The following is a 13,826-nucleotide window of genomic DNA, read 5'->3' on the forward strand; positions in this document are numbered from 1 at the left end:
CATATGGATACTACATATGGGTAATAGATACTACACAGTATCCATTATATTGGCAACTAATGTGTGTCTATGGGGAGGTCCAGTCGAATATATATGAGTATATATGATGTTTGACTGCCCTCCCCCCTCATGGGTGGCAGGAACAAGGGCCATCATGGAACTTAGAGGTCAAGGGGAAAATTGGCCACTCACAAGCAGTGAGTCATTGTGGCATGAGCTTCATTGTTGTACCGTGTGGTAGTTCCTTGATGCAGTTGCAATTTCAGCTGGCATCAGTAGTTTATTTAAGGGAAGATTCTTACTGTGTTGTTGGGACCGACCATTAGCTCCAAATGGCGGCTATAAATGGTTTACAGGTACTTGCTGGCAATCAGTGACCTATATGTGTCAGTGAATTGGTATCTTACTTAATTAAATTATTGACAAAATAAATTTTTATTTATGATTATCATATATTTTAGTATAAGATAGGGTGCCCCTTACCCATTGAGAAAATCTATGACATCTGAATGGCTGGACACACAGCAACTGATTGTATAGACTGTGCTTATAGAGTTCATGCGATTAGGTTAGCTGTAGGAGCTATTTAGGATCCTGGTTGCATAAACTGTTATGAGGCACAGTAGCTCTTTGTGGCACGGACATTTGGTCTTGTGCTTTAGGGCAACTGAATTGGGTGGTGGCGGTAGAAATGCCAGTAAACCAAATGTTTTTATATTTGTGAACATGCAATCGTTGTTAAAAAGAATAGCCATTTATAAAAAAAAAAAAAAGAAGCAAAATCACTTCCATCAAATCGAACAAAAGAACTGTTTCATATAAATACAGTAAGTCAAATTTCTGGAAAGGGCATTATGATTTAGTTACCGTTTTTAATAAATTAATGTACCATTTAAAGAATCTTATTTAAAATGCAATTCAAAATTTTCCCTTAAAAAACAGTATTACTTTGTAGATGAATTTTTAAATAATATTAATTTAAAAAAAAAAAATTAATTATTTCCATCTCTGTTTAATGTTTATATTTGTGCTCAAATAATTTTCATTAATGTCTTCTGGATTGTGAATTATTTTGCAGTGTCTTCATGCATTTACCTTACTGTTGATTCATGTGTTTATATTTTAAATAATTAATATAGCTGTTGATCGCATTGAGTTTTTTATTTTAAAATTGTCTATGTTGTGATGACATTTCGATCAAGGTTTTAACAAGGTTTCCTTTGATCTATCCAGGAAAATGCTGAAGCAGTTGCTTTTTTTATCTGTGGAGTAAGGTACCTACCAATTTCTGACATGATCTATGTAATAGATGATTATTTACCGATCGTAATAAAGTTATACAAAGTTTGTGAGTGGAATATTTTTTTTTTTAAATCATGGTGAAACGTAATAATAGTTTAAAATTATTAAATATTTAATAATCTGATAACAGATTTTTTTTTCTAAATGAGCATCTCATTTAGTCTGAAAACTGTTTTATATTTTTAATTAAGCAACGTCAGAACAAAATATAATGACGAATTTAGAGTTAAAATTCCTTAGAATCTTATTATTATATAAAAATTATTTTTCTTTATACATCTGCTGCTTATACTTTATTTAAGTATTTTTATATAGTTTATTAAAATATTTATTGTTTACTTCAGAAATGTCATCCGTGTATGGGAATTTATGTTTTATTGCGTAAAATTATTGGTAGTTAAAAAAATTGAAATGTTACATGTATTTGCATATGGGTGCACAGGACATGTTTTAAAATGGTAATCAAAACTCATTAGAAGTGTGAATTTTCTGTTATGCTAGAATCTGTTTATTTGTTATACATTTTCAGTTTGCATGATCTTAAAAAGTAAGTTAGTTATTACATTTTAAAATTGGATTAATGAGCTTAAATTATCTTAATACTAAATTTAATACACTTTAATACTATTAAACACATTATTTAGAAACACTTAACCGGATTAAATGAATAGACTGAATAAAACTGTTAGCTATGAAGTTACAGACTTTCTAATCATTTGGGACCTCCACACTAATAGTTCAAAAAAGGGTTATTATTGACAAATTAACAACACTGGAGATAAAATATGTATCATGTTCCGGCCTGTGACCTGTGTGGTATGCATGAACTCTAAATTCGAGAATACCCTGAATCCAGACGGTCTCCATGTAGATTGGGTATTTATCATCTTGAATACACTGGCTGCTTTGCTGGTTGTATTCAGACTGTAAGAAAGTTGGGTACTTACATATTAACGCCATCACAGCTACAGCTTTATTTAAAAACAAATAGTCAATCGGATTTCGGTAGAAAATGGGCCGATATAGAGTTTAACATAGATTTAAAACAGTCTCTTTATTAATTTTAATAAATGGTTATTTATATTTATTTATTTTATAAATATAATTTAACCAAACTTAACCTATGCTTGCTTTGCTCGTTAACCTTGACTAATTAACAGGAGTGTTTTGATTATTTAAATAATAAATAATTGCAATAATTACTGAATTTATTAAATAAATACTCAAAAAATTACGGTGTTAATTAGTCAAGGTTAGCGAGCGTAGGTTAAGTTTGGTTAAATTGTATTTATAAAATAAATAAATTAAATAACCATTTATTAAAATTAATAAAGAGAATGTTCATTTTCCACCAAAATCCGATTGACTACTTTGTTTTTAAATAAAGCTGTAGCTGCAGTGGCGTTAATATGTAAGTACCAAAAATTGCATAAAGCTGCATTGTGCTCTTGTTTTGGTCCAAATTTACAGACGGCAGAGAGATCTTCTTCACTTACATTACCCCTTAATTTATTTCACTTAACGTTCTTTATACTGCATGTAATTTGTATCCATTTTATGTACACCTTGCTAAATTGAAATGAATATATGAATTTTCAAAAAAATGAGTAAATAAAATAAAACTGTATTATATGTTATTGAACTTTAACACAACTCAGATAAGATATTCAAAATAAAAGATGATATGGTAATAATAATTTTGAATGTACGAATAAATCTGTTTTGTGACTAATTTATATTTATTTTTCAAGTAGAGTTTTATTTCTCTGGTGTCAAATGTGTTCAGTAACTTTAGTTACATTTTTTACAAGCTTGACACTATCAGAACATAGTGTTTGAAAGAAGTGTTAAAATTATGACTATAAATTTTTCACCTTTCTCCTTTGCAAGGGACTACGCAATTTTTGTTTATGTTCTCCTTGATCCCTGTTCTCCGTAAATTTGAAGTAGGGGTTCTTTTGTCATCTTAAAAGGGATTAAGTAAATGTCATTAGTAATTTTTTTGTCAGTACCTTTTTGTGTGTTCATTTTTGTATACAGTTAGTTCTTTAATAAAATTTATTTCTCTATAATAAGGTTTCAGTCCATAAGTGGCATCCCGTTTGTTGTGAAAATTGTTGCATAATTAGAACATAATATATATTTTAGTGGATTGATTTTTATAGTGGTGAGGTCATTTTCCTGACCACACCATTAGATTACCATATTTGTATTAAACTGTAAAATTTAATTTATAGTGTATTTTGTTTATTTATATCAGTAGATGTTCAGATTGTCTGGTGTTATCTCAGTACATTAAGATATCATTAGTGTATCTGTGCCAGTAATTTATTTTGTGAGCATGTTTGTTGTCAGTGTTATGTCTGTTCTGTGTGTTGTACAAAGATTTCAGCCGGAATTACACCACAGCACAGCTATTAGATTGTGTAAATATTTGTTTTTTAATCATAAACATAATGTAAATAATTATAATTGAAAACTTGTTTATGGAATGAAATTTATGGATCCATTATCAATTTCAGATATAGAAGTTTAAAACATCAAATTACTAAGCTTAAACTTACCAGTTTTTATTTATAAAAAGCGAACTAAAAAGCTTCTTACATAAATCGGTGAATTTACATAATGCAGTATGTTCATAGGTGATTTTATTAGTAATTTATTGGTAGTAACACATTAGACATGTTTAATATATTATAAATAATATATGTTTTGATTTTATGCCCTTTTTTTTATAAATTTGACTTTTTCAGAATTTATATTAATTACAGTTTAAAAAAAATGTATTTATGTAATTTATGCATTATAATACTTTTTTCTCCTGATTTCTATTTTATTTCATTTCAGTGGCTAGGTCTGACAGATCCATCTGTCGGTATATATGTGGATTGTGCCAGAGAGTGCTATGAAGCTTATGTGATTTACAATTTCATGATATACTTATTAAACTTCCTTAATTATGAGAAAGTCGGTGGACATGAAAGAAGTAGTAGCATTAAGAGCAAAGAACATCAGTAAGTTATTAATTGTTCTCATTATTATTAATACATGATAACTTAAAATTTATTAAAAATGAAAATTCACCTTACCAGCAAATTAAGTGTGACTCGCGAGATCTTTTGGTTTATTTCAAAACCATCATTAGGAATAAAATAGTATAATTAAGTTAAAAAATTAAAATAATGTCAAAGGTGTTTGACATTATTTTACATAATTTGATGTTTTTTTTGGATTAATTATTACTGTCAGTGTTTGTTTTGATGTCATTCATCTTTATAGTAGAGCTGTTTTTTGCCTAAATATAATATTTTTAAATGTGGTGAATTAATCATAAAATATATATATCTCAATGAAGTAGGATTTTATTCAAATCTTTTCTTTCCATATTATCTTTGCTATTAACTTTTTAATTTTTCTGTTTGCTGTTTTTATTTTACATCATTGAGATAGATAGGTAGATAGATATTTGCTGTCTTGATTGTTGAAATAAAATAAAATAAATTATAATCTATCAATTGATTTTTTAATCTAGCAGCAAAATAATTAATTTTATTTCAATCGCTGTGGTAGCAAACATCATTATCTACAATTTTAATTAATAAAAATTATCCATTCTGAGGAAACGGAGATCTCTATGAAAGTAGTGAATATAAAAAGAAAAGTTGAAAATTTATTTTTGAAAAACAATTATTTGTTACTTCTACTAGATTGTAATTTGTAAACTATCTTCATGATGTAAACAAAATCATGCAAATTCATTTATTTGTACAGTAACAACAGGCTTACTGCCACTTACAGTTATTGATGTATGATAAAAAGTTTTGTGGTATGTGAAAGATGTATGATAAAAACTTTTGTGGTATGTGAAAGATGTCTTACCTGACTGGGGATTCGAATCTGGGACTTCTGGAGGAAAGGCCAAGATGCTACTACTCTGCTAAGAGATCTGCGGAGATTAGCTGATTATCTCAACTTTCTATTGATGATGAAATGATGACAAAATCAATTTTATCTGAAGTTATTGGATTAATTTATTATCTTTATTGAAATCTTGTCTGTCTCCAAATTTAAGATATTAATAGAGAATAATTTGTTTTTGGTTCTCTATTGGGAAAAAAAATTAGACATTTACTTGCTCGGAGATGGATTTTATGAAAAAAAAAATCTACAAGGCTACAATAAAAATCTACTAAGTCTGCAATAACTCTTGTCGGAGGCGGTTGTTTAATTGTGGGTTCAGCTGCATTTGAAAAAAGACTGTAGTGTGATTTTCAAATTGAATGTGTAATCTGAAGTACTATATACTTAAGTACAAAGAAGGAACTGTGTATACTACACAAATAAAACATTGCATTTTAAAGAAATGCTTTTTAAGTCAAAAATTTATAATGAATTATAAATTGATAATAAAATTTAAAACTGATATGAAATTTATAATGAATTAACCAAAGGGTCACGACCTAAAAAAATTATCTTCAAAATGAATAAATCATTCCATCTTTAATAAATTCATTCATAGTTGTAAAATTTTATTTAAAGAAAAAAAGTATTATAAAGGAGCATGATTACAATATTAATGTATTTTCATTATATGTTATTTTTATATTTTGTCTGCTATGAGTAACTTTGATTTTTTTTTCAGAGAGTTGGTTCTTGAATGCAAACATGGTATATTACAGTATACGGTTGTACGACCAATAACAACAGGAATCGCATTGTGAGTTTGTTCTTTTAATTTTATTAGCGGTCTGAATTTTTGGTGTCATGTTTTTTTATTTTGAAATTTTGATTTTCATTAACATACCATAGATGTTCTTTATTTAAAAAAATCATCTTGTAGCATCATATTGCAATATATAAAATTGATGAATATACTTCTTGAAATTCTTTTGGTGGGTTTAACCAATCTAAGAGCAAGTTTTTTTATAAATATGTTAGGTAGTCATTTAGGATGCTGAATACAAGTGGGAGAATATAATGATAAAAAAAAAATAATAAAAGAAAATTTTTAATGTTTTTAGTGTAAAAATGCTGATTAAACTGATGTGTAAAACCACAATGAAACATTCTGTGAACCAACCATATCTGCATTGTCATTTTGTGTTTGTTTCTTCTTTATTTTACAATAGATGATGTTTCGTCTTATTTCTTCTATATTAACTTCTACTCAGAGTGTGCAGTGAGTAGCATCTCTGTAAATATGTTTGTTATACCAGTAGAAATTCAATAATTAAAATATGGTGAGCTTTTGAAATTAGTTGGTTGAGACTGGTTTCCTTCAGTGTGTGTTTATATGTAGAGGAGTTTGTTCATTTCTTTTTGTAATTTAACATCTTTTTTATTTCATTTTAGTACATATTTATAATTACTGCAAGTTTAGCTTTAGTGTGATTTTTATATATTTGTTCGATTTACTTATAAAGCAACAGCAGAAAAATTAAAACTGCTTGCTTTCCATATTATTTTTTTATATATTGGTAAATTAATTTTTTTTATAGATTTTCTCAGAATATACACAATTATTATTAAAAAAATTAAAATTACAAAACCATTTTAAATTAAAAAATTTTTTTAAACTTTTTCTAAAACATTAAGTATATACGAGGGTTATTTTTTTTTTCAAGGTCCAATCGGTCATGAAATTAAAACTACAGTGAAAATAAAAAAATTTTTATTTGTAACAAGTACTTACATAGTTATGTTATTTCTCAACATAGTAGTCGCCACTCTGATTTAGACATTTGTCGTAGTGTGGTACCAACTTTCCAATACCCTCGTCATAGAACAGAGCCGCCTGTGTTTTCAGCCATGTTTCTACATGGCTGCATGGCCTGCAGCTCGATGTCTGTGCCAAAATGTTGTCCTCCTAGCCAGCGTTTCATGTGAGCCAAGAGGTGAAAATCAGATGAAACGAAGTCCGGGCTGTATGGTAGGTGATCAAACACTTCCCAACGAAAATGCTGCAGGAGCTTCTTTGTTACAGGTTGACACTCGGTTCCTTCCCTGACCGCCTGCATCATGAACATCTGTACGTCCTGCTTTAAAGTTCCTGCACCACTGTTGCACTTTGCTGTCACTCATTGAAGTTTCACCGTACACATTACTTATTCGTCGATGAATTTCAGCTGCATTACATCCCTCAGCCTGAAGAAATTGAATTACTGCACGCACTTCACACTTGGCGGGAGATGCTATTGTTGTAGACATGTTTACATGCTATCTGCGTGTTCAGAACTAAACAAAGTGACAAAGTGGCATGATTGAAGGCCATGCTAGAGATGCTGCACAACACATATGCGCAAAGGTTTATCTGATTTTTGCACGGGTTTTTATTTCGCGACTGATCGGACTTTGAAAAAAAATAAACCTTGTATTAAAACTAAAAATTAAAATTTTTAGAAATTATCACTTTACCGTAATCACCAAAATCAAGCACATACTCAAAATTTTGTTTAAATTAAAAAAATATATATATATATATATATTTACTACAAAACAGAAATTTATCCATGATATTTGTAAAGCATAGTTGTAATAAGTGACTAACACTAGAAGGATTTAAACAATCAAACCTGAGTTCTAAGCTGGTTGTTAATCTGTACTTTTTTGTGTGAAATTAGGATCAACCATATGGTGTTGCTTTGGTTATCAAAATTTGTTTAATGATAAGAGTTTCATGGAATAACTGAAATATAAGACATTTGTACTACTATATAAGTACTTTATTAATAATTTTTATCTTCAAGGATTAGGACCCATACATGTCTGGCCATCTCATCATCAGCCTTTTAACTCTACTTTTTTTTTTAGAGTTAAACTCTAATCACCACTTAAATAAATAACATATTTCACCATGCTTAGCGCATTGACTATGGTATTTTTTTTAATGCATGTAATTTTCATGCATTACAAGTCCCATTGTTCAGTATTCATGTTTCCACTGGGGTGTTACAGATCACCGTATATTGTAAGCTTTCACCTCTTCTAATAGACTCATCAATAGAACTATTGGCATTGTTATGAGCTGTGCAAATATATATATCTTGTTTACACTCTAACCGTACCAGAGCTATATATTTGGTATCATACCACAGTTATAGTAAATTTTACCTTCTTAAAGTACAGTAGGACCTGTACTGCACAGAAGGGAAGTCAAGGGGAGAATAGGACACCTCACTGTAAATGCTCGTACAGAACATATGTAACTGATGCTGCAGCTGATGTGTTAAGTTACTGATTTATTTCTTTTAATAATTTGTTTTTTATATAATTTATGGAATTAACATTCATTTCCTTTCTAATAACTTCATTCTTTAAGCATTTTATAATTTCTTCCCAAACTTACTGTAATATGTTCACTTTATTATCAAAACATTTATTGTTACTGTATGAATGTTGCCTAGAAGGTGAATTCAGCTACATGCTCTTTTCAAATTCTGAAATGCTATCATTTTTGTTAGGTATAGCGCTTACTGTGGGTAGCGCTATGTATTTCATGGGGAAGATTCTAAAATCCAATTCAAGATCAGGTGTGGTATTTTTTCAAATGCTACAAAATACATTTCTTATTAAAAAAAATAATAAATAAAATAAGCAGGAACATAACTGTAATCAGATGTGGCCTGTAGTTGGTTGACAAAAAATAAATAAATAAAATGCTATCTTTATGGTCATCAGAGTAAATAATTTAGCGGTAAACAATGGAATTTTGATGAAACGGTTATCATTTTATTTGCAAACCTAAGCATGTATTTATCATTAACTATCTGGTTCATTAATCTAGAAAAATCTAATAAAATCAACAAGCTTATTCCATTCCTTCCATTATAGCTTATCTTCATAGGCTATTAGAGAAAGGTTCTTGTAATTGCTTTTTCTTTGTAACATTTCATAACTTAGTTCCGAATCTACAAATGGAAATAAATGCTAAACACTGGTTCCATCAAGGATGGGGAAATTGGGAGAAAGAGTTAACAATTTCAGTTTTGAGTTTGTGTGGCTCCTGATGAAAATGCTTATGTGTATCAGACCCTTGCTTAGAGTTATAGATGAAAACCTGTAACAGGTGAAGAACCTAGGAAAGAAAAATCCTGAATAAAATATTCTGTGCTTGAATTTAACTATGTAAGTTAACAGTCTTACTAGTAAGCACTCCTACATGTACTCATAATGAGATCAGTAGGAAATAAAGATTTCCAATACACCTTAAGACAAATCAAGATCTCCGATCCCCAAAGAGTAAAAATAAATTTTAAAAATCTTTATTTAACTTTAATAAATTCTAAAACTAAATTTTTCTTTCCTCAGTGGATTAGTGTACACATTCAGGAGTTTTGATAGATTATTGATAAATAATCCGAAATAAAAATAAGGCTTTGCTTTCCTAGTATTGTAGATCAGAAAGGTAAATTTTAGGCATAGTTGAAATTGTTATTTCATCGGTTTGTAAATTCATAAATATTTGCCCGAGTTCAGTTACTTTTGTCATCCCAAATTCAGTTCCTTATGTAGTATTAATATTCTTTTAATTTTATTTAGTTCATGTTTATTAGATCTATATAAAATACTTCTCTTAATAGATTATCGCTTCCAGGTTTTCTCGTCTCCCCTGTGATGAACAGATTAGTATACCGAAGAATTCAGGACAGTGGTTAAAAACCCTGAAATGATATTGAATTTAGAATTAAATAGAAGATATATTTTTAAAATTACTATGTAAACTGAAAAATGTAATTTTTAGATGAAATTTTATTTATTGTAAATCATTGTCATCAATAATGATTTTTTACGAGAGATGGCTGAAACGTAATGCCCACTGTAACTTAACAGTAGTGCTGTCACTTTGTAGTTTTATTCCTACTACTAACATTCCAATATTCGTTGACCCACACCCTCTCATTTTCTGTGTTGCCATTGTTATGGAGTTGAGGATGCCTGCTATGTCAACACATGTAAAACAACATATGGTGATTGAATTTTTAACAGTGAAAAAAGTGAACACTAGTGAAATTCTTCATCATCTAAAAACTATTTATGGTTATGAATCTGTTGGTCAAAGTACTGTGTGTAGGTGGCTGATAAAATTTTATGGGTGACAGAAGCTTGTAAAACGAATATTGAGGATAAACTTCACAATGGCCGACTGGTTTATGTGAATGATGAGAAGCATCAAAAGGAGGTGAATGAATCGATTCAAAATGATTTATAGAAACGTTAAAACACCTTAGGAGATGTGTGTCATAATCAACCATCCATGCAGACAATCATTCTGCAACATTATAATGCTTGATTACATGTCATGTACGACAGGTTCTTATGAAGTTGTGATTTCAACTTATTCCATACCCTTCATACTCACCAGGTTTGGCGCGCTGAAGTTAAAGAGGGATGTTGAAGGTATTCATTTCACCATGGGTGATGAACTACTTTGTGAAAAAACAAATGTAAATTTATGTAGCAAATAAAATGTATTTTTATGCTCATTTGATTATCTCTTTTCATTTGCAAGTTATAAGCCGATATGCATTCCACCCCTCATATTAAAGAAATAATCTGTATATAATATTATTTATTGCTATTAGTATTAATCTTTTTGTATTATTTTCCAGTATTTGTCATATAAAAGGTGTATATGGTGATGGACAGTTCAAAAGAGATGTAGCTTATCCGTATATAATATTAGTAAATAATATATCACAGTTTGTTGCCATGTTTTATCTAGCAAGATTCTACACGGCTAATAAAGTTGAATTGGCACCCATGCATCCTATCGGAAAATTTTTCTGTATTAAAGCTGTTATATTTTTCTCATTTCTGTAAGTTATTAATATATTATATGTGTGTTTGCTTACAAATAAATGTATTGAAAGTAAGTGTATGAATGAATTGTGTGACTGTTTGCATATGAATGCTACATATTAGTATTATTTGTTTGTTTTTCTATGTACAGAGTTTTCTTATGATTAATTATAATTTTAACCATATATAGTGGTATTTATCGCTGAAAAAATTAGTGAAGATATAAAAAAAATATTGATAATAAAAACCTGTTTAATAAAACATATTAACCATCTCAGACATCTCAATAAACCATTTCAATTATATTTTACATGATGTTTTGGGAAGGAAAAAGGTTTTCATTAGGTGAGTGCTACAGTTAACATTCGACCAAATGTGCATTCACTGAACACTTTTCTATAGTTAGACTTACTTAAACACGATTCCACAAAGTTTCTTTGATGTTTTATAATAGCACATGAAACATGGATTCACCATTACATGCCAGAGACCAAACAGTGGGTGGGAGCAGGTGAAAGTGTGCCAAAGAAAGTGAAATCCACGTGTGTGAAGAAATCCATCTACAAGATGAACTTTTATTTATTGTTATTAATAATTAGGTCATTATTTTCTAGATTTATTATTAATAGTGTTATAAGCATATATATGTACTATTTTTGGAGCGGAGGATTTAGCAAAAAAAAAGAAGAAATTAGGTGAGTAAAAACATAAACTTATAACAGTTACTGGTACGCTTTCATTTCTATTCCATCAAAAAGTTGCAAAAGTTTGCAAGTTTTTAACCTGGAAATAACTCAAAATAGCAGGAAATATTGATATTAACAATAACCAGGTTGAAGAAATAACCCAATATAACCATTTATATTACCATTTTTTTAACCATTTATATTCATTTATTTTATAAATATAATCTAACCTAATCTACGTTCACTTTGCTTGCTAACCTTGACTAATTAACAGTAATGTTTTGAGTATTGAAATAATAAATTCAGTAATTATTGCAATTATTTATTATTTAAATAATGAAAACATTACTGTTAATTAGTCGAGGTTAGCAAGCATAGGTTAAGTTTGATTATTAGATTATTTTTATAATTTATATCTGTAATTATAAGTGATAATGATTATATTTTTAATATGTAAAATATGCTAATATGGAGAATTTTTAAAGTGACCGATATAAAACAGCATGTTAGAGTGGTTATTGGGTTATTTCTCCAAACTGGTTATTGTTGATATTAGTATTTCGTGCTATTTTAAGTTATTTCCAGATGGAAAACTTCTAAACTTTGGGGAGATAAACAAAAATGTACCCATTTATTTATCGAATAAAAATATTTATTTAATTAAGATTTATAAAGTATTTATATTAAGTAATAAAAATTATAATTTCAAAATTATCATTATAAAGTAGATATTGTTATTACAAAAGCATGAACAAAATCAATATTTTATGTATTGTTTGGAAACAGGAAACTCAATTATTATCGTGAGTTTTAGCAAAATATTCCGCAAATTTATCCCTGGTTTTTAGTTTATTGAATTAGCTCAGTGAATTACGTCTGTTGACTCACTTTTCAAACCATGTTTTTGTATATTGTTATCATCATCAAATCTAGTTTCATCTCTAACCCACACAGAATTATGTAAAACGCGTATGGCTTTAATAAGGGATGAAACCAAATCTTGATCAGTTTCGATTGGTTGGTGAAATATGCGCCATTTATTAGCTAAGATGCCCACAAAGATTACTGTATCTTCGTGTTAAAGTTACTCTTTTATTGAAATTTTCTTAAATGTCAGAGGAATTCTTTCCTCCAAAACACCTAAGCAAGTTTTCTGACAAATGGAACGCATCATCGCCAACTATAATGTAAGGGTACTTTTCAGCTGAATTTTCTTGGCTCTGGAATTCCTAGAGAACCATTCTTAAAAATTCCTGAATCGCTTGATTTTCCATATGATCCAACCTCTATATAAGTGAAACAGTATTTGTACTGCACATTGCAAATAGTATGGTTAAAAAGTAGCTTTTGTAATTGTAGTACATTGAACCACTTTTGGAGAGCTGCTTAGTTCTTATGTGCTTTCCTTCTATCGTGTCAATACAATGTGGAAATTTTGCATATGTTTCAAATCCTTTAGCAGTTTCAAACCATCTGTCTGTGTAAAATCAAAGGAAAGCAGATTCACCAAGACAGCAGTATTGCACTGCACACATCTTTTACAATAACAGCAGCCATAGATCTACCGATGTAAAAATTATGCAATTCAGTAAAAGAACATCCACTGGGTGGGTGGGTCTTGCAGCCTGCCTGTTTGAGTGAACATACAGAAATGATCCGAACCAGAGGAGGGGAGTTCCCCCATTAGAGTGGGCACCTTAATATAAAGAGTTAGATAAAAGTCCAGTACCAATAGACTGACCTGTCATGCTGGACTTACAGGCAGTAGGCAGGGAGGCCTGTTTCAGTCAGACGGACACCTCCCTGGGGCGAGTATTTTTGCTTGGATGCAGATCTGCTCCAGGGAGGCATAGAGAAAAAAACTTCCAGTAGACAGGTATCTTAAAAAAAAGAGAATAATGTTTCAATTTTCAGAAAACTTAAAGGTATATGTAGTTATATTTATTTATTTATTTTTAACGATGCGTCTGCATCATTCAGTGATTCCAAAAAATGCAAGAATTCAAAAACTTGTCTACCTTGATTACAGTATTGTACTGA

At 29.6% G+C, this 13,826-nt stretch overlaps 1 protein-coding gene across 12 annotated transcripts in view; it reads left to right on the forward strand.

Moving 5' to 3' along the window:
* Nucleotides 1–13,826, forward strand: part of LOC142332625 (transmembrane protein 184C) — an 87,600-nt gene that overhangs the window by 9,445 nt on the left and 64,329 nt on the right. For all 12 annotated transcript variants that reach the window (XR_012758356.1, XM_075379180.1, XM_075379173.1 and 9 more), the window contains exons 3-5: nt 4,150–4,316; nt 5,945–6,019; nt 10,911–11,117. Coding sequence is in view for 11 of the 12 variants with exons in the window: in XM_075379180.1 (XP_075235295.1) it covers nt 4,150–4,316; nt 5,945–6,019; nt 10,911–11,117 (449 nt within the window). In the remaining variant the exon portion in view is untranslated. The remainder of the gene's footprint in view (nt 1–4,149; nt 4,317–5,944; nt 6,020–10,910; nt 11,118–13,826) is intronic.

The sequence above is a fragment of the Lycorma delicatula genome, chromosome 11 (genome assembly GCF_047948215.1).
Source record: "Lycorma delicatula isolate Av1 chromosome 11, ASM4794821v1, whole genome shotgun sequence".
NCBI lineage: Eukaryota > Metazoa > Arthropoda > Insecta > Hemiptera > Fulgoridae > Lycorma > Lycorma delicatula.